Source organism: Anolis carolinensis, chromosome 6, assembly GCF_035594765.1.
Source record: "Anolis carolinensis isolate JA03-04 chromosome 6, rAnoCar3.1.pri, whole genome shotgun sequence".
Taxonomy (NCBI): Eukaryota; Metazoa; Chordata; class Lepidosauria; order Squamata; family Dactyloidae; genus Anolis; species Anolis carolinensis.
The window spans coordinates 13,746,538-13,767,392 of record NC_085846.1 but is presented as its reverse complement, the minus strand read 5'-3'; the positions used below and the strand labels follow the sequence as shown (position 1 = coordinate 13,767,392).

General features: G+C 41.1%; 1 protein-coding gene across 5 annotated transcripts in view; it reads right to left on the bottom strand.

Moving 5' to 3' along the window:
* Positions 1-20,855, bottom strand: part of mvp (major vault protein) — a 33,876-nt gene that overhangs the window by 9,369 nt on the left and 3,652 nt on the right. The window contains exons 1-11 of one of the 5 annotated variants that reach the window (XM_062957951.1): positions 20,612-20,718; positions 15,372-15,501; positions 13,116-13,311; positions 11,282-11,405; positions 10,465-10,596; positions 10,286-10,380; positions 9,171-9,407; positions 7,886-8,011; positions 6,453-6,611; positions 4,551-4,789; positions 1,885-2,082 (exon numbers count right to left, since the gene is read on the bottom strand). In XM_062957951.1, the coding sequence (XP_062814021.1) occupies positions 1,885-2,082; positions 4,551-4,789; positions 6,453-6,611; positions 7,886-8,011; positions 9,171-9,407; positions 10,286-10,380; positions 10,465-10,596; positions 11,282-11,405; positions 13,116-13,311; positions 15,372-15,493 (1,628 nt within the window). In that variant the 5' untranslated portion in view covers positions 15,494-15,501; positions 20,612-20,718. Of the gene's footprint in view, positions 1-1,884; positions 2,083-4,550; positions 4,790-6,452; positions 6,612-7,885; positions 8,012-9,170; positions 9,408-10,285; positions 10,381-10,464; positions 10,597-11,281; positions 11,406-13,115; positions 13,312-15,371; positions 15,502-16,539; positions 16,876-16,927; positions 17,476-20,611; positions 20,719-20,855 lie in introns of those variants that run through there. The other 4 variants (XM_003224997.4, XM_062957952.1, XM_008117135.3 and 1 more) reach the window with 4 other exon arrangements.

Below are 20,855 nucleotides of genomic sequence, written 5' to 3'. Positions count from 1 at the left end.
CTCCTGTCTGTTAGAGGCAAGTTTAAATGTTACAATTATTCACCTGAACAGCCTGGCAGCTTCAAAGCTTGGCTGACTCCTGCCTGAGGGAATCCTTTGTTGGGTGGTGTTAGCTGGCCCTAATTGTTTCCTGTCTGGAACACCCTTGTTTTCAGAGCATTGTTCTTTATTTACTGTCCGGTTTTTAGAGTTTTTAAACAAAAGATTCTCCCAGGCAGGAATTGGCCAGGCTTTGAAGCTGCAAGGCTTTTCAATGCTAATCATGGTGATTAATTGCAACATTCACACCTGCCTCAAGCAGACAAGAGTTCTTTCTTCCCACCCTGGACCTTCCATAGATATATAAACTTCACTGATCAAGTTTCCAATATGCCTCACAATCTCTAAGGATGCCTGCCATAGATGTGGGCGAAACGTCAGGAGATAATGCTTCTGGAACATGGCCATACAGTCAGGAAAACTCACAGCAACCCAGTGATTTCAGCCTTTGACAGCACACTAATTATAATAATTTTGTTCTCATATCAGCAGATGGATTTTATGTGATATACATACATATATATATATAGATAGATAGATAGATAGAGAGAGAGAGAGAGAGAGAGAGAGAGAGAGTAACTTTGTCCCTTTGTTTGTTCTTGTAAAAATAGGGAAAAATATGGTTAACTACCAATATATAATAAAATATTAACAACATCAAAGAGGGAATAATAATGGAATCTTTTTTTGAAGGGGACCACACTATCCACACACTTGCTTTTATGTGTGAACAGAACAGTCACTAGAAGCCAAGAAACCTGGCTGTTCCTCATGTTTCCCTGGGGCCCAAAGGATGCAAGACATGCAAAAGTAACTACTGTATATACTGGAGTATAAGCCTAGCTTTTCAGCCCTTTTTTAGGACTGAAAAAAAAAACCTCCTTGGCTTATTCTCGGGTGAGAGTCCTGGTGGGCTTATATTCAGGTCGGCTTATACTCAAATATATATGGTATATTTATTATTTTTCTCTATTATTATTGGTATTGTTACATTTATTATTTTACTCTATTATTATGATTACATTTATTATTTTACTCTATTATTGTTGTTACTTTTACATTTATTTTACTCTATTTTTATTATTATTCATACATTAATTATTTTACTCTATTATTACATTTATTATTTTACTGCTTTTAAAAAGCTTGGGCTGTGGCGCAGGCTGGAGAGCAGCTGCAATGAATCACTGCAATGAATCACTCTGACCAGGAGGTCATGAGTTCGAGGCCCGCTCAGAGCCTATGTTTGTTTGTCTTTGTTCTATGTTAAAAGGCATTGAATGTTTGCCTATATGTGTAATGTGATCCGCCCTGAGTCCCCTTCGGGGTGAGAAGGGAGGAATATAAATGCTGTAAATAAATAAATAAATACATTTATTATTATTATTACATTTATTATTTTCCTCTATTAGCATTAAAAGGATACATAAGCACATTTACATTGAAGAAGATGAAAATGATTTAATCAGAGTTGAACAGTCATATCTTAAATTACAGTTTGATGTAAAGATTCAAAAACATTTAAACTACTGATGCCTCCATTAATGTAATTTTATTGGTATCTCGGCTTACACTGGAGTCAATGTTTTCCCAGTTTTTTTGTGGTAAAATTAGGTGCCTCGGCTTATATTCGGGTCGGCTTATACTCAAGTATATACGGTACATTAATAGTGTATAATGAACACAAAATCAAGCCTCCTGCTCCCCTCAAAAAAGGCAATGGAACTGCTGTCATTCTGTGTGTATTCTCAGCCCTCCACAATGAGAGTCACACATACCCTGTCCATACTCCCATCATTATATATTCCATGTTGGAGGTCCTCCAACACATGTAGCCTGACTCACCAGTTGTAGGCCAGCTGGAGCTGCAGGCGGGCATGATCGGCAGTTTCGATGGTGATAATGTCAGTGCAGAAGTCGGGCCCCAGGAGGAGGCAGAGGGCACGGCGGGCGTGAGGGCGCTTGGGGCGGCCCCCCGACAGGCTCAGCACCGTGAACTGCTCATCGGGCCCCAAAAGAACCAGCTCTGGTCCAAAAACCACCCTGAAAGGAAGAGAAATAATTAAAATCACTGCATGGGCCAGTGTAGTATTGGCTTCGATGTCTTTTCTTAAGCCCAAGACCTTTATAAAACAATCAAGCCAGCACTAAGCTAAAGTAGATTCAATAATTCAATGCAAGTTACATAAGTGTTGACTGATCATGTTCCTCATTGATTCAGTGGGTCACCACTAGTTGGGATGAACTGTTAAGATCCTATCTAACACAATTGTAATAGCATGGCACTTTATTGGCCCGCTTCATCAGATGCATAAAGGTGTTTTAGGTACTGAAATATTACAATTACACATGACTGAATGTGACTATAGACCAGGCATGGGCAAACTTGGGTCCTCCAGATGTCCCATGCCTGCTACAGACCATCAAAACTCATATTGTAATATATTTAACCTTTTTCCAGGTACTAACAGCCAACTGTCTTGCTGCAGCAGATTAAACAGCTAAAATGTCTGGAAAGTTTTATAATACGTACTAATTTCAGGCTTGGTTAAGACCTCCTGTAATGTTAATTGCATGTTTCCTCTTATCTTACTGCTTCTGATTCAGAATGTTTAAAGTATTAGTAAACTGCCTCTCGTTCAGTTAGGATTTGTAATGGGAGTAGGCTGTCATTTTTAAAAATCCTTTAGAGCAAAATGTCATGAATGTAAAAATCAGAAGAAGCAACTACACCTTCTTTCCCCACAAAGAAAAGAAGCTGACTAGTCAGAAAGCAATTCATTACAGTCACGCCGCATAGAAAGAAACAAGACGAATCTGTAAGGAGAAAAGGTTTAATTAGATATACAGTGGCTTACAAAAAACTTAATAGAACTTTGGACTTAGACCAGAAGTTGACATAAACTGACATAAATTTTCATTTTACTGCAAAATGCAATTACAAATATTAATGGGCAAAATGGGAGAACACTAAATACAACTGTTTGGAAATGAGATTATCCCTATTTGCTGGGTGATCCCTAGACACACAAACACAAACTCCCCACCCAGTCTAACATATTTTGCAGGGTGGTTCTAAGTATGTAATAATATACATTAACCTGGACACAGAATATTATTTGAGAACACAGAAATGCTGGACCACTCTCACAACCACCATGTCACATGACAGAGAAGCCACTGAAATCCACAAGAATGTGGACAATTTCAACAGAAAGAAGAAACTATGGACATGAACCAAATCTATCTACCAGTATTAAAAAAAAACTCTTAAGTAAATAAAGAGCAACACTCTACAAACAGGGAAATTCCAGACATGAAACAATAGGGCCAGCTAACACCTCCCAACAAAGGATCCCCCCAGACAGGAAGCAGACAGGGTTTGAAGCTGCAAGGCTATTCTATGCTAATCAAGGTGACCAATTGTAATATTCACACTTGCTTCAAATAGACAAGAGTTCTTTCTCCCACCCTGGATCTTCCACAGATATATAAACCCAAATTGCCTTGTCTCCAACAGACCTCACAACCTCCGAGAATGCCTGACATAGATGTGGGTGAAATGTTAGGAGAGAATGCTTCTAGAACATGGCCATACAGCCCAGAAAATTCACAGCAACCCAGTGATTCCAGCCATGAAAGCCTTCAACAACATATGTGATAATAAATTATGTTTGAAGAACACAACGTGGAAAAGATAACCAGAGCTCAGAGCTTAGCAAAGGAAACGGATGGTGCAACAGCTCTACATCCAATGACATGCAAACTGGGAGATTCTGGGATCTGAAACCGAAAGGCAACATTCCCAGGTTCTGCAGGATGACTATGTATTCTTCCTTAGGTTTCTTGGAGGAAAAGGCATAAAAAAGCAGGGTATGACACAGGACAGTAAACTATGAGTGGGGGAAAAAGAGCTAGCACGAGAAGAGAGGGGGAAAAAGATTGCTTAAGGGAAATAGTCTTAGTCATACAATCCATTTTTGGTGCCAAGTCTCATTCTTGGAATTGGAATCTTTTCTTCATCATGCAGAATAAGCACAATGTCAGCTCACTGGCTTCAGGCTCAGAGAGAAAGAGGGAAGCATTGGCCAGTTGAGTTTGGCACTGCTACTGTGAGGAAGATAAACTGGGCAAGCATCCTCACAGGAGGGTTTGCGCAAGGTGAGTCAGAATCCCTGGGGTGCCTTCTCCTAAATGTAATTCACTCAACTAGAGTATTCCCCCAAGGAAGGGGGGCATTTTGTCTTCAGTATAGGAGGCTGGCACTGTACTGTTTCAGACAAAGACTGGGGAAATTACTTTTTGAACGATTGCACCTTGAATCTTGAAGTTGTAGAACAGGCATGGGCAAACTATAGTGTGACTCCATTGCTTCATTTCGCCTCATCTCCGAAATCCGCTGCCTTTCCTTCCATAACATATAGATCTTGACCATTCTGAACTGAGAAATACTTTATCTGTTGTTTCAAATCAGTCATGAAAACACACACCACACACCCTGCTTCTCTCACCTGGATTTACGCTCTTTGTAGTCATACACCTGAACAGCTGCGTTGTGGGGAACTCGGTAGGACACGGCCCGAGTCCTGTCGCGGTAAACAGGGCCACTTCCATCGGATGCGTCCCGGGAACGATCAACCACCGGATTCCTTTCTGAGGTCAACAAGGCCTCCACATGGGACGGCAGGTCCTTCTCCCACAGCTCCTCATCCTGGGACAGCATGTAAGTGTGGCCGATAACAGCCCGGACCTGTGGAGAAAGACCAGACCAAGGGGAGAGGTGGGTCAAGGGTACAACGTTAAGCTCTAGTACTAGTAGAATGGAAAATACATAGTAATATCTTTGCTTGAGAGTTACCAAAATAACCTAGCTGATGTCATATATTTACTCTTAAGCCTAAGAACTGTTCCAGGTGCAATGTAAATTTGTTTTACAATACTGAAACCAGAGATTAGGGAGTTTCTCCCTTTTTGGACTATAATTCCTAGAATCCCCCAGCCAGCATATGCTGGCTGGGGGATTCTGGGAATTGTGATCCAAAAAAAGGAATCTTCCCAAGGCTTCACTGAATTTAATTCTGGAAGAGTTAATTGTTTTCACAGTGCCAATCCCTTCAACTTGACTGCATAGTAACCACAAAGGAGTAGCACATATTTTCTGCAATTGGGAAGACAGTCAAATTGCAATAGGACTATATTATTTGGTGATAACCTTCCACACAGTCAAGACCCCCACCCTTCTCTTTAGCATATTAAGTTACTACACTCAGTTTTATTTAGAACCTTCCTGCTTGCAAGTTCTGGCTCAGATCCCAGAAACATAAACGAAATCTTATTCAGCAAAACAAAAAGGTCCCGTGGCACCCCAAAGACCAATACATTGATAATAACATGGCCTTTTGTGGACAATAGCCCATTTCCTCAAAGGCATGCCATTTTACACACTTGTGTGATGGTTGTGTGTTAATAATCCAATTGTCACTGCCATTACTTTCTTGCATTTCATTTTTTCTGACACTTAACTTCCCACAATTGGATTTGAATTTCTGCATAGTACTCCATAGATCTGATATAATGGGCAGAAATTTATGAAAACTCATGCTATAATAAGCATGTGAGGTTTTAGGATCCCAAAGGACTCGTTGTTTTTGCTACAGCATATTAACATGGGGATACCTCCCATACAGACACAAGGAGAGGCAGGTAATACATGCTTTTTCTTCTTCTTCTAATCATCATCATCATCTTCCACAGACTACACAATCAATGCTTTTATCCTTGCAGTTGAATTGATATGGGAGGAATGTCAGCATTAAATGAAGGAGAGCCCAAGGTCTCAAGTGTGAATGGAGTCCTCATTTTAATACTCCCAAAGGGCCTAAACCAAAGAACCTAAGCAAAGAACATAGGATATCCTTCACACCCATCACTAACAGTGTATTTCTTAAACAAAGCCACTCCGAGAGCTTAGATTAAAGAGTGGTTAATAAATAATGGATGCCAACCCTGGCAGAGAGGAGCAATACTTTTGTCAGCAGTGACCTCTGAAGGTGCGTATGCCAAGGGCGCTGCTAATAAGCCCATCTAGTCTGCACTGGAGGAGCCGATCCAGAGAGGAGCCAATATCCCAAATCGGGATTTTAATATTATTGTCTATATTGACTTTTATGACTGTTTTTAATCATGTTGAAGTTTTACTGCTCAGTTTAATGTTTTATCTGATTTGTGCTGTCGTGTCTGATTTGTGCTGTCGTGTCTGGGCATGGCCCCATGTAAGCCGCCCCGAGTCCCTCCGGGGAGATGGGGCGGGATATAAGAATAAAATTATTATTATTATTATTATTATTATTATTATTATTATTATTATTATTATTATTATATCCCCCAAGTGCCATTCCGCCTGCTTTGCTCACCTTCCCAGTCTTGATATCCCGCACATAGATGCCCTCGTTCTCCGCTAAAGGGATGGAGTGACGCTGCTCCATGACTTCCACCTCCACCGGCGGAACATACTCCAAGGGGCCCCGGATCAACCAACGGTCACCTGGTTTGCGGAGAACCTTCTCGCCATCCTGGACGAGCACAAGACAGAGACAGAGCGGTGAATGGGTTCCAGTGTCTGTTTCAACTGTGTGTTCCTGCATGACAGGATTTCAGACCAGGTGGCCCTTGCGATTTCTTCCAACTCAACGATTCTATACATTACCTTAGGTGAAATTAGGGACCAGGGCCCCATGAAAGTAGAAAATGTGTTAATAAAAATGCTATTTTTAATAGAATCATCTAGGAATTTCTTGGTATTTCAGTGTGACTCTGTTGTCAAACTCCATCAGAGGTTGTTTATATAATTGTTCTGGAAGACCTAGGACAGGCAGCCTCAAACAGTGGCCCTCCAGCTGTTTGGGCCTCCAAATCCCAGAATTCCTGACCATTGAACAAGCTGGCTAGGGTTTCTGGGAATTGGAGGCCCAAACAGCTGCCTGGCCTAGAGATTCATAGAAAGGCATTCCCTTTAGGAATCTCTTGGTCTTCCAGCACAACTTTCAGGCTAACTTCTATATTTAGCCAAATAGTAAGTGTAACAATACCTTTTAGGGGTGGTTTACTAATGATTTCAGTATCTAAAAGAATGAGAATTTGTCAACGAAAAACCTTTTATTGCTCTTGTTATGTGCCACAAAACTCAAAATAGGAAAAAGCTAGATAACTTATCAATAAATAATTGGTTAAACAGGAAATGGACGAAAGCTCTATAGAAACAGTTAACATAAATTAAGAGTAGCAAAAGGAGAAACAAAAGATCTTTTTGATAACATATGAGAAGCCACGTTTTGTCTTTATATGTAAACTCAATGGCAAATTTAAACCATCAAACATCCAAGAAAGATTGTGAATGAACAATTAGAAAACATATTATAATTATTATATGTAATGGATGAAAAGCATGAACAGTATTAATAACAGTTAAAACCCTTAAAACCACTTTAAAACCTATTCATAGCTAGAACAACAGCTGGATCTTAAAAACCTTCTCCTTTAAAAGCCTGTCTGAATAAAAAGGTTTTTAAATAAAAAGGTTGTTCTCCTCAAGGCTAACTCAACAGTAGTGTGAAGCAAAAGACAAGCCAGCACTTGAACCATGTGACATTCTTTCTTCTCCATTTAATGAGGCCATATACCATAATTATTAAAGTATCTAAAAAGTTAGTTACACTGTAAAAGCAGAGGCATTGACCCCAGATTAAATTTAAAAGGTAATGCATGTTAGTTATACCTTTATTATTGGAAGAAGGAAGAAGGTACTTGTTTGTAATTAGTTACTTCCCCATTCAACGAAGCCTCCTACCTCATCAATGTCTTCCATAAGGCAAAGAGCCCGCAGCAGAAGGCCCTCCTCTTCTGAAAGGATGTACACGTCTTGGATGCCTTGTTCCAGGCACTCTCCGGGTCTCAGGAAAAAGGAAACCTCTCCCTGGAGAAATGACAAGAAAAGGTTGAGGAATAGCAAAGGTGATGATCTGTAGTTAGCTTGGGAAATACAGTGGCATACTGCGCCTATGTCAAATGGGAAACCATCCTGACAACATGTACAGAAGTAGAGAAATATGCCTGTGTTCTACTTTTACCCCAGTGGGCCTCATACATGGGGGGAAATGAGACAGAGTTATAGAAACTTGTAGAGAATTTGCATTCCAGCACAGAGGCTGAGAAATAAGAGAAAAATTCAGATGATAGTCTAGGAATGGGATACAAATGTGGTACAATTTGATCAAGGCCACCTGAATGAGAAGACTGGTAACAGTGAAGGAGATTTCCTGACAGCACGGTATGTTGTAGGACAAGTCTACACTGCAGTCCAACCTTCCTAATCTCTCTGTCGAATTACAGTCAGCCCTCCATATTCGCTGGGATTAGGAGCACAGGATGTACACATGAAAGTGGTAAAACTGCAAACAAAAAGATACTATTTTTCACCACCTGTCTAAAAACCTCTAGCTCAACTCTATGATAAATGTCTGTCAGAAATTGACTGTAGAATCCTAAAGATGTATTCACTTTAGGAATCTGAAGGTCCTCCAGCATGACTCTGATCAATTTTCACAAGAAGTTGACCGTAGCATCACACCGGAGGACTCAAGAGATTTATAAAGAAAACATTTTAGGAGTCACATCCATGAACGTCATATCCACAAATCTGGAGGGCTGACTGTGACTGGTCACTGTAAAATGTGCCCTGGAATCCTTTGCACACCACAGAATCCCTGGACATGACATGTTGGCCATAAGATCCCAAGTGCTAGAAGGAATCCATCTATTGCTCAAGGCACATCTGTGAGGAGCAATCCCGGCAGAAAGGCAATCAAACTCTGTGTAAGTACCTTAGTCAAAGAGGAGTCCAGCTCCTCGAAAGGGAGTTTGTTCCACTGAGTTAAATAGCTCTGACCACCATGAAATTGTCCCTAATGCATAGTCAAAGTCTTCCATGGCATTTCACCCGTTTTAAGTCTCAATAAAGTTAAAAGTAAATGAAAAGCAAACCAATAGTAGACCCATCGCAACCACTAGCCCAAAAATGGTATTATGTCGTCTGCAACTGAAGAAGTACACGGTACTTGGAAGTGGGCACATACCTTGATCACCTTCTTCTGCCCAAGTTGGGGCTTGCCATCATCATCCACAGGATCAAAAACGACACAGTACTGGCGGCTGTTCAGGGTGGTGATGTCAACCACTCCCACCACTTCCTCATAAACGTCTGGGATGTGGGCCTCGGTATCAGCCATGGTGACCAGCCATTCTTCTCCAGTTTTCCTGAGAACGTTTTGGGAGTCCTGGAAGGTCTTTGTGGCCCGGAGATGGAGTGCTTTCTTCAAGAGGGAAGAGAGATAGGCACACATGGAGAAGACCACCTCAACTTGATTAGCCCACTATTCATACAATATGACTTGTATTGGAAACTTAGCAGGTCTGCGGGGATCTGTCTATTGCGACTAGCTTTGGTCTGTGTGTGTGTTAAATTTCAAAGGGATTTTCTTAGGCAAGGAATACCCAGATATGGTTTTGCCTCTGAAATATAAGAAGGCAATGACAAGCCTCTTGTGAACAAATCTCGTCAAGAAAATCCTGTGTTGCTATTAATGTTTCATATTTTTAATATTTCTCATATTTTTAATATTTTTAATATTCTCTCTGCAGAGAGAATTTTGGTGAATGAGCAAACTATAATGTTTATGACATACATGCACACACAGATAAGCACACATTTGTATTTTCTAATACATATCTCCAAATGAAATTTAACAGACACATTTTAAATATCCTATCCATTTTGTGCTTGAAATATGAAGAAACAATGCAAGTTTTTTCCCCAAGAACCAATAGTCTTCTAAGCAGCTTAAAGGCAATTTTTATGACTTGGCTTTTTAGAATCTATAGCAGGCATGGGCAAACTTGGGCCCTCCAGGTGTTTCGGAGACCAACTCCCACAATTGGTAACAGCTTCAGGCCCCTTCCTTTTCCCTAGAAAAAGGTCCAAAGTCCAAAACACCTGGAGAACTGAAGTTTGCTCATGCCTGCTATAGCAATTTCAAGGTGAGTATGGATTTTGCAAAACTATTGATTAAGACTTAGGTTGTATTCAGAATGTCAGTCTGCCACAGAATGCAGTTGATAGAATTCTGTAGTGTGAAACAACCTTAGGAAATGCATTTCACCAACCACTAGGGTCAACAAAGAAACTACTCACCTTTTCAGTCAGGATGAAGGCATCCACAGTATCAACAACTTCTTCAAACACTCCAGGCAGGTAAGCACCAACTCGCTTCACCAACCACTCCTCACCTGAGGAGGAATAGGAAACACCACATATGTCAGACTGAAAAGAAAGAAAGCTCTAGAAGGCTGTGGGAAAAGCAGCAGGGTTACCTGTCACACGTTTATTCCCTTCTCTGTCCTTGTATTCTTTCCGTGCCTGCAGTCTTATGGCTTGGTTGGGCCGAATGATGGTGGCCTGGATGGTCTCCACCACTTCTACCTCCTTTCGTGGGATGTAAGTGCCTACAAAAACAAAACAACTGGTTAGTCCTTGCTACATAAACAATTTGGCTTCCTCAGGAAATCTAGAAAAAGGTATCACTCTTCTAAAACTTCCAGAATGGTAACTGGAGTCTGCTAGAGTCTGCTAGAGGGAAGTTGCAAATCAAAACTAGCATTTTACGAGGAGTTTGGGGGGTTGCAAAATTATAGTGGTTTGACACCACTTTCATAGCTATGGTTCCATCCTGCAGATTTCTGGAATCTGTAGTTTAACAGAACCCTCTGCTCCAGAGCTCTAGTGAACATCCTGAATGAAAGTGGGAGTGTTCTCTAGCAGCGGATTCTAAAGCAGCTGATCAAACTACAAATTCCAGCAATCCATAAAATGTTCCTGATCACATTATTTGCCCATTTAACCTAATATCGGACACTTCAGTTTACCACTTTCCAGGCATGATGTACTAATCACCCCATGATAATAACTTCTATTACCAACCTATAATAATGGGACTAGTAATAGAACATGTCTGGAGGATGACATGGTGAGGAAAACCCAATCTACTTTAACCAACAATGGGTCTTCACAGTCTCAGGATGATATTTCCCCGTCTTTCAACAGACAATGCCAGGGACTGAAGTCAAAATGTTCTGCCTCTGTGTTCTGCCACAGAAATGTGGTTCATTCTTGCCTGCAGTTGCCACTTACCAGGTCCTTCAAACAGCCATTCGTCTCCAGCGACATACTTGTCTCCCTGGTCAGTCTCAAAGTCCAAGAGGGCTTTCAGGTGGAGGGCAGTGTTAGCTAACACAACCTGCAGTGGGGTAACACCCTGAAGAGAAAGGAAGGAATAGAATATAAGAACAACTATGCTGGACTAGACCACAGGCCTGGTTAGTCCAGCATCCTAATCCCAGACTGGCCAAACTGTTACCTATATAAGGTCTCTGAGGATGTTGATGGCTGCAGAAAAGTTTGTCACGTTTCTTAGAGAAATTAGGTATGTGAGGTATAGTGTATGTAATAATGTAAGGATCCGTTAATCAGTGTGAGAAATGTGACTGTCAAAGACAGGAATATGAATGAAAGATGTGAATTAATTAGTTAGGGTCAGCCAGGATTTTGATAAGTTATTTTTAACTGTGCATCAAACTTATGTTTCATAATTTTTTTCTTTATTATAAATTTGTGCCTCATAGAAAGATACACTATTTATTGTGGTGCATGACTTCAAATGCAGGATATCTGTGGTGACAGTCATGGTTTATTATTTTTATTCATTAGGATTTATATCCCATCTTTCTCCCAAATAGGGATTCAAGGCGGTTGGTGGTTCAAGAATGGTGGTGTCCACAGGTGAGATTATAGAAATAAAGTCTAACATGGGCAACCATGAGGGCATTTAGAAGGTCCTAGATTTGGTACCATAGCTGTGGTGCCCTCACATTTAGTAGAAATAGTGGACTGAGTGGAAATTTGGAAGTTTCTGATTTAGCAACGAAGGAATAAAGGCAATGCCAGAAGCCCACTGTATTGGAGATACTGTATCAATTATTAAAAGCAAAAATTAATCCCAAAAACTGGGTTGACCCATCCACAGGTCAAAATACTGCATGTTAACTCTTCTACTTTTGGAAAGGCATGACCTTTTAGAGATCATAACCTCTTGGAAAACCAGAATCTCCATAACCTTTGGGGGAAAAATGGCATTTACAACCATTTGAAAATCATAACCTTTTGTAAAAGTATTACCTTCCAGAGAAGAAGAAAAAACTAATTTGAGTAAAATCTTCTCTTCAGTGGTATATATCCACATGTACTTATGCAAGGGAATTTGGCTTTCAGTTGCTAGACTGATAACCTAGTTGTCTCTGATCTGTTAGGAACACAGATTATGCCAATGCACAAAATATAGCAGTTCTTCAGAAGTGTTCTTTTCAGTGCCCCCAAACATCTACTCTCTCATAAAACATCTGGTTTCGATGTCATGCTCTCAAGAGACAAAACTAAAGTAGACTTAGTTAAAAGTAACACATTTAGCTTACTCACAACCTTCCTGTATTCAGCATATAGGTACATAACTTGTCAATCCAGTTACAGATAGGTTTGAAGTAGTTTCTCTGTGCAGATAACACAGGGCATCTTTCTTATAATTAACAGGAACATGAGTTTGCTCTTAACAGTCCAAAGTCTAATAGTGTCTGTGTTCCAAAATGGAGTCTGAGGTCTGAGCAATCCCAGATCTGATCATGTGGTCTGCAGCCCCTCCCACAACCTCAAGAAACATAGAGTAAAGGGAAAGCTGCATACCAAAACATACATATACAATACAGGAAGCAAACAGAATCATATACAAACAAATTACTAGTGGATGCTTGAAGATCCATAACTTTGACCTCAAAGCATGCCCTCGACTTATATATGAGGTCGACTTATACATGAGTATACGGGACACTCATAGGGGTGCAAGATTTAATAGCCCCATCAGATTGGGGCTCCAAATATTGCGCTCTGTGAAAGGAAGAGATTAACCTGTCCTTACCTGCTTCAGCTCCTCCCCAGGATACAAAGGGAAGGGATCCTGAGCTAGTCGGATCTCTAGATCAGCATGTCTGAGTCGCACTTGCCCCACTGGATCAAGCTGGATGGCACCGTCTGCTCCACGGATGACAGGGTTAAGGATGATACAGTAATGGCGTGGGGGGACCATGACCATCTTAACTGGGGGAAATATGATTCTAGGTTGAGAAAAAGGGTGGGTTCAGAAGAAAGGGACATTGAGGGATTTGGACCCATTTGAGTCAAAATCGAATTGTCATGTTGTGTACAGGCAGTTTAAAATTATGTCACTGGAGCTATGGCATGTGTGCAAAATAATGGCTTGAACAACCAACCACATAAAGTGTGTCAGAGTGCTGTGTGGTACTGTTGCTCAACAATCAATAAAACCACTGTTAAAGTGGGCTTGTGGATGCAGTTATTTCTAATGACTTTAAAAGCACAACTGCTTTTGCAACATTTACAGGGCACAACTCTGCTCCCATCAAGATACAACTCTTGTGCATCATCCTAAAACAGTATGGCCATGTGCATGAGGCTACTTATGTTGGCATATGTCAACATTGGGATTCTAGTTTTAGCAGCTCAAGTGTAAGGAGCCACCAGTACCGGCAGGACTCCTGACTGGAAGGTTGGGTTGCTGATGAGCTCCCCCTGTCAGCTCCAGCTCCCCATTCAGGGACATGAGAGAAGACTCCCACAAAGATGGTAAAAACGTCAAACATCTGGGCAACGTCCTTGCAGACAGCCAATTCTCTCACACCAGAAGTGACTTGCAGTTTCTCAAGTCGCTCCTGCAAAAAAAAAGCTCAGGTGTAGCAAAGTTATATGGTTTTAGAAAGCTATCATAATAGCTTTGCAAAAGGCTTTGTCCCAATTAGCAAATGCAGGCTAGCAGATGTTACTGGAAAAGGTCAAAACTATTTCATAGGCAGCTTTTGCAGATGTGAAACTACTCAGATATGAGACACAAACAAAACTCATTAAAAACCTAGGAAGGAAAAATCTTTGTGAGAGGAAGAGATAATTGCAAACAGAAACAACAATCACCAAAGTCTGTGAATGACTCAGAAATTCCAAATAGGGTAACTGCTAGGCCTGGGAGATCTTTCCTCCCTTCACAGCATTTCTTTGTTGTGCCACGTATTAACCCTCAACATTTAATATATATATTAAATTTGCAGAGTATCTATCTCTTTCTGGCATGTAGGAAAAATATCCTACAATCTTGATTCTTCCTGGCTTGTATTAGGACCGAGAGATGCTTTCATTTAACCAGAAAGTGAACTGGAAGTGAACCTATTTACGTTTCACTTCCTGCTAAAAAGAGCCTGGAGGAATCCTAAATGCAATGAGACTGAAATGTGTGTGTGTGTGTGTGCGCGCGCACGTATATACATATATACACATACACACACACACATTGTATATACCCAAGTATAAGCCGACTCGAATATGTTGAGGCAAAAAATTTTATCGCAACAACTGGGAAAACTTATTGACTTGAGTATAAGCTGAGGATGGGAAATGCAGCAGCTACTGGCAAATTTCAAAAATAAAAATAGATACAGTAGAGTCTCACTTATCCAAGCCTCGCTTATCCAAGCTTCTGGATTATCCAAGCCATTTTTGTAGTCAATGTTTTCAATATATCGTGATATTTTGGTGCTAAATCCATAAATACAGTAATTACAACATAGCATTACTGCGTATTGAACTACTTTTTCTGTCCAATTTGTTGTATAACATGAAGTTTTGGTGCTTAATTTGTAAAATCATAACCTAATTTGATGTTTAATAGGCTTTTCCTTAATCCCTCCTTATTATCCAACATATTCGCTTATCCAAGCTTCTGCCGGCCCATTTAGCTTGGATAAGTGAGACTCTACTGTACCAATAAAATTACATTAAGGCATCATCAGTATATATAAAATGGGAAAAAGGAATACTAGAGCCCATGGGCCATACTTTTACCACTCCTGAATATAAACAATGTCAACTTGAGAAACCAATGTTTGTACAAACTTTATGGATTTGGTGGGTCTATTCCAGCAGAAATTAACAGCTGGATTAAGCAAGAAACAGTAGTCATCTTCTCTGAAGTCTCTCTAGCAGACAAGAGAAATTGAGATTTTTATTCCGTTATGCGACGCAAGTGATGCAGGACCAAATTTGGCTAAATAAGCCAAAGATGTACCTGTTGTCCTCCACAGCCCCCTGGATCCTGGCCCCTCCTTACCTCTCATTGTCCTGACGGATGTAAGTCTTGGGCCCCACCTCCACCCGAGTCACGTTCGAGTTCTGGTCCAAGACATGAGTATAATGGTATGGTGGGATCCGGATGATGGATTCAGCAGCCATTTTGTCTTCTAAAGAAAACCACAGAAGAATGAAGCATTACATTAGAACCCTCTGAGACAGGGATGTCAAACTCATTTTCATCGAAAGCCACATCAGCCTTGTATTTGGGCCACTGACTCCATGGATGGACAATTTGTGGATACAGAGGTCCAACTATATATATATATTTACATAGTGGTTGGTGCTCTTTTGTTTTCAGCCAATTTGGGTCCCCAGATGTTACTGAACCACAACTCCCATCACTTTTTTTATTATCTGCCATGCATAATGGGGATAATAGGAATTGCAAACCATTAGCATTTGTGGTTCTGAGGTTGGGGAAAGGTTACAGGTTTTAAAGTCAGGCCTCATATCCATAAGCCTTACATCTAAATTTGAACCACACGTTCCTGACTAAACAGAACAAACTGTAGCCTTCTAGGAGCAACTATATTACTATATCACAACTCCCATCAGCTCTAGGTATTATGTCTACTGAGGAGGAATGCAGGAATTGTAGTCCAGCATCTGGAGGGCCACATACGACATGGTGGGTTGGATTCGGCCCATGGGCCTTGAGTTTGACGCGTGTGGTTTGAGAGATGATGCCATTATGGCAATGGCCTTTAAACTATTGCCTTCCAAGTGTGTTGGACTCCCATCTCCCTTACATGGTGTGGTGTCTACTGACTTGGGATGATGTGAACTGAAGTCCAGCAAACCTACAATGTACCTAGTGGGGTAAGAAGCTGTGGAGCAGACACACCCTGTCCTCTGGCTCATCTCTCCTCCAACCACTAACAGGCAGGGCTTTCAGGAATCCAGAAACACCCAATGCCCGCAATAATAACACAACACATTTGTGTGCTTAATCTTTCAACAAACTGAGGAAACCAGCCCAGCCTGTATCGTGAAGGTATGATGCAGAAAACCCTTGCGGTCCTATTACAGGGTCACACCTACTTCCAGTAACTAGAATAACCCTCCCCACGGCCATTAAAAAAAGAGCCTTGCGTTGTAGCATCTCATGTTTCTATGATCACAAAAAAGCCAAGGAATGAGCTTACCAGACCTAAACCCTGAAGAAAATGTAAACTTCAGGCTTAACTCCTGGACAGGGCTACAGCAACTTGAACTAGAACAGGGGGGAAGGTGACAAATTCAGGTGTCTATGTATTAAAACCAACAGGAAGAATCAGAGTCCACATTGCTCAAGGAGTTACATGGACTGTTTTATGGCAGAGAAGTTCTCCACCCATTTTTCTGAGCAATCATTATAGCCCTGAGATCTCAGACAATCCATCAACCAACTTTCTAACCCTAGACAGAAATATAGTCGCTAAAAGAAATTGCATGGGTCTGAGACGTGGAAAAAAGTGGGCGACTCCCATTTCTCACTTGAAGGAGCAAGACACAGAGAGAAATGAAAAGAGAAAGGAAGGAAGGAAACCTTACCGTGCAAGAGAGCTTGTTTTCTCTTTCTGGTATATCCTTTTGTGGGTTAGGCAAAAATCCCCCCCTCCCTAAAGATTTATTTCCTGGTAGAGGAGGAGCAAACTCGTTGTGGAAGAGAGCCTGTTAAAGGGCAAGCGGATTGTGAAAGATTCTCCTTTACACATGACTCATTGGAGAACATAGGCAAATCAGTGGCAAAGCAAACATAAGGGAATCTACCTAACAACTGGGGCAGAATGGCAAGGAGGGATAGTTGCAGTACATTCTGAAGTGCAGCCAACTCCTCTTCATTCGGGTCTGCATGAAGATGACTTGACTGCAAAAGATGGCATGTGTATGTGTGTATGGGGCAATGGGGTCTCTATGCTGCACGATGGAGACACTGTGTTTGTGGTGTGAACATTGGACTACAACTTGGGAGACCAGGGTTTGACACACTGCTTGGCCACTAAAACCCATTGGGTGATGGGGTCAGAAACCTATGGTGACCCTCCATGTGAAAGGGATCTAGGAGTCTCAGAGCCCTTCCACACAGGCCCTTTATCCCAGGATCTGATCCCAGGTTTTTTGTTTATCCCAGATTATCTGGCAGTGCAGACTCATATAATCCAGTTTAAAGCGGAAAACCTGGGATCAGGTTATGGCATATAGGGCCTGTCTAGGAGAGCCCCCAGCAGACCACATGAACCTGAGTCAACAGTGTGATGCAGCAGCTAAAAAGGTCAATGCCTTTTGGATGCATCAATAGGAGTACAGTGTCAAGATTGATGCTTTGCAAGGTGGTGGAATCTCCTTCTCTGGAGGTTTTTAAGCAGAGGCTGGATGGCCATCTGTGAGGAGTGCTTTGTGTTTTCATGCATGGCAGGGGTTTGGACTGGATGGCCCTTGTGGTCTCTACCAACTCTAGAAGTTTCCGACTTACAGTGACCCTATCACCCAGGCATACAATGTGTCGAAGGCATACAATAGGGCAGTATATAAATAAAGTTTTATTATATTATTTTTATTACAACAGCAACAATACGGCATGACTGGAGACATATGTAATCACAGTATTGCAACATGATGGAAATGTCCTGGAGGGGGAGACACATAGGGGGCAGTTCTATAGCTGGATCCCTCGCCAATCCCAAACAGGAATGACGACATAATCTGCTGAAGTGCCAGGATAATCAATGGGCCTTCCTCACACTAGCAAATATATGAGGCGATGACAAGACTTTCAAGTTCTACTATTGCTTGATATCGCAGGTTAGCGTCAAGGAAAGCTGAGATAATTCCTGCATTGAACTAGTAATTTGAATGGCAAAATTTCTTTGCACAATTCTTTACCATGATCCATGTAGAAAGTACTGTGAAGGGTAAGGCAATCTCTGATCAAACTTGTTTAAAATCTGTTTAGTTTCCTGTTTTCAAAGGCACTCAAGCTTATCTGAGAAAAGGATTTGGGCAGTCGACCAACAACCGCTAAGGGGCAGGGCTCCTGTGCCTTTAACAACTTGATGAAAAGAGGCAATGTGGCAGGTGTGCCTTTCTGTGTGCATTTGTGTCATTTTGCTCCCATGCAGAGAATGTAGGGCAGTTCTTAAAGACACAATCATAAGCAGTTTCCCAAATATACTCTACCTTCTTACATGTTAATGTAAAGAACATGTAATATATATGGCCTGGAGTTGTTTCCCAGCAAATACATACACATTTTCTTTGTTCACCAATGAATTGCATGAGTGTGATGTCTGTTTATTTGCCCTCTAGAAGAATATAGATTATTCATATCCCAATGTAGATAGGATAGTATGCATAATGCTTTTCTTTGGGGAGTATTTCATATTTTACAATGTACCAGACCATTACATAGGAGAATAGAGTTGGGAGTGACCACATGTGCCATCTAGTCCAATCCCCTGTCATACAGGAAAAGCACAATCAAAGCACACCCAACAGATGGCCATCCAAGATCTGTATCTAGACTTTAATATCATAGGTCAGCTCTACACTATGAACATAAAGTAGTTTAACTATTATGATTCCAGCCATTAAGAAATCCTAGGAATTGTTGCTAATGAAACTCACACAAAAAGGTCACCTGAGATTTGGAGAAAGCAAAGGCAATAAAATTGTTTTAAAAGTATATGATAGCTGCAGTTGTGAGATATAAAAATAACAACCACATTGCGGCACTTTATTATTTATTTTTTCCTATTTGTTATAGGAAAATCATTTATGGTCTACAATTATCTTCAAGTATTTATTATTTATTTATTTCCAGCATTTTTATCCTGCCCCTCTCACCCGAGGGGGACTCAGGGCGGCTTACAAAGATCAGCAAAATTCAGTGCCCAAAATACAGTCATTAAAAGCAAAACAATACATACAAATCAATTAATAAAACACTATTAAAACACATTATAAAATTTAAAGAGATAATTACACAGTATTTCATCTGGAAATGATAATGTAGAAGAAATGAAGCGGCATTAATAGCGAGATGTAATAAAAGCAGTCAGCGGATATATCACAAAGTCTGACTGGATAATATCAATAGAACTTCACAGAAAACCTATTAATATACTCACAATCCAAGTTCCTGCTCCAGTGAGAGGGCAGAAAAGGAATAAATTAAGAGACTCAAACAAACAGGAACAAACAGATCATACACCAAAACAGGCCACATTGATATTCATAGAAGACTGAAATGGCCCACAGACTGCACATATGTTCTAATCCAGGCATGGGCAAACTTGGGCCCTCCAGGTGTTTTGGACTTCAACTCCCGCAATTCCTAACAGCCAGTAGGAATTGTGGGAGTTGAAGTCCAAAACACCTGGAGGGCCCAAGTTTGCCCATGCCTGTCTAATCTCAAAGAATGGGAACATCAGGGATTGCAAAAATAATTAGATAAAGTTAATATCAGGATGAAACCAGAGTTTTATTTGTTGGGGATGATGGATAATCAACTACAAATGAAACATAGATTATTACTGTACTGTACGGTGGCACAGCAAATTAAACTGCTGAGCTGCTGAACTTACTGACAGAAAGGTTGGCGGTTCAAATCATATTCCAAGAATGTGTGAACTAGCTGAGATGGACACACTGATATCGTTGAGCAAGGATAAATCCTTGACTAATTTCCAAAAAGGATTGGGACTTGAGGTTTGGATGCAAAGTATTTTATCATAGTGTTGTTGAAGGGTTTCATGGCCAAAATCACTGGATTGCTGAGGCTGACTGGCCATGTTCCAGAAGCATTCTCTCCTGACATTTCGCCCACATTTATAGCAGGCATCCTCAGAGGTTATGAGGTCTGTTGTAAACTAGGCAAGTGGGGTTTATTTATCTGTGGAAGGCTCAAGGTGGAAGACAGAACTCTTGTCTGTGGGAAGCAAGTGTGAATGTAGCAATTGGCCACCTTGATTAGCATTGAATAACCTTGCAGCTTCAAAGCCTAGCTGCTTCCATCTATTTTATCACAGATGGGGCAAGAATGCAAACAACTAGGAGGGAAGACAGCTTAAAGTATGTATTTAGGCGCAATTGATATAGCGGGCTCTTTTACCCCACAAAGTATAGGATTTCCAAATATTCCTATAGAAATACTCCCTTGGTTCATTAAAATTACCGCCTCACCGCGCTTTCCCAAAGTCGGGTCAGCGGCCAACTGAAAGCAATCGTTTCACGCACCATTTAATTGCACGAAAACGCGAGGTCATCCATCACACAACACAGCCAAAGAGGTATAAGCAAGCTGCCAGATGCTACCAACACGCATGCGCTGACTTTATCCCGCAGTCTCCCGACTTGGAGGACGCGCATGCGTAGAGCGGCGCTTTCCTGGCTTCGGGCATCTTGCCGCGGATGCGCGCTGGGGGCCCATTGGTCTTGGAACGGCCAACCATTTTGGCCGCGCATGCGCCTTAATGTTATT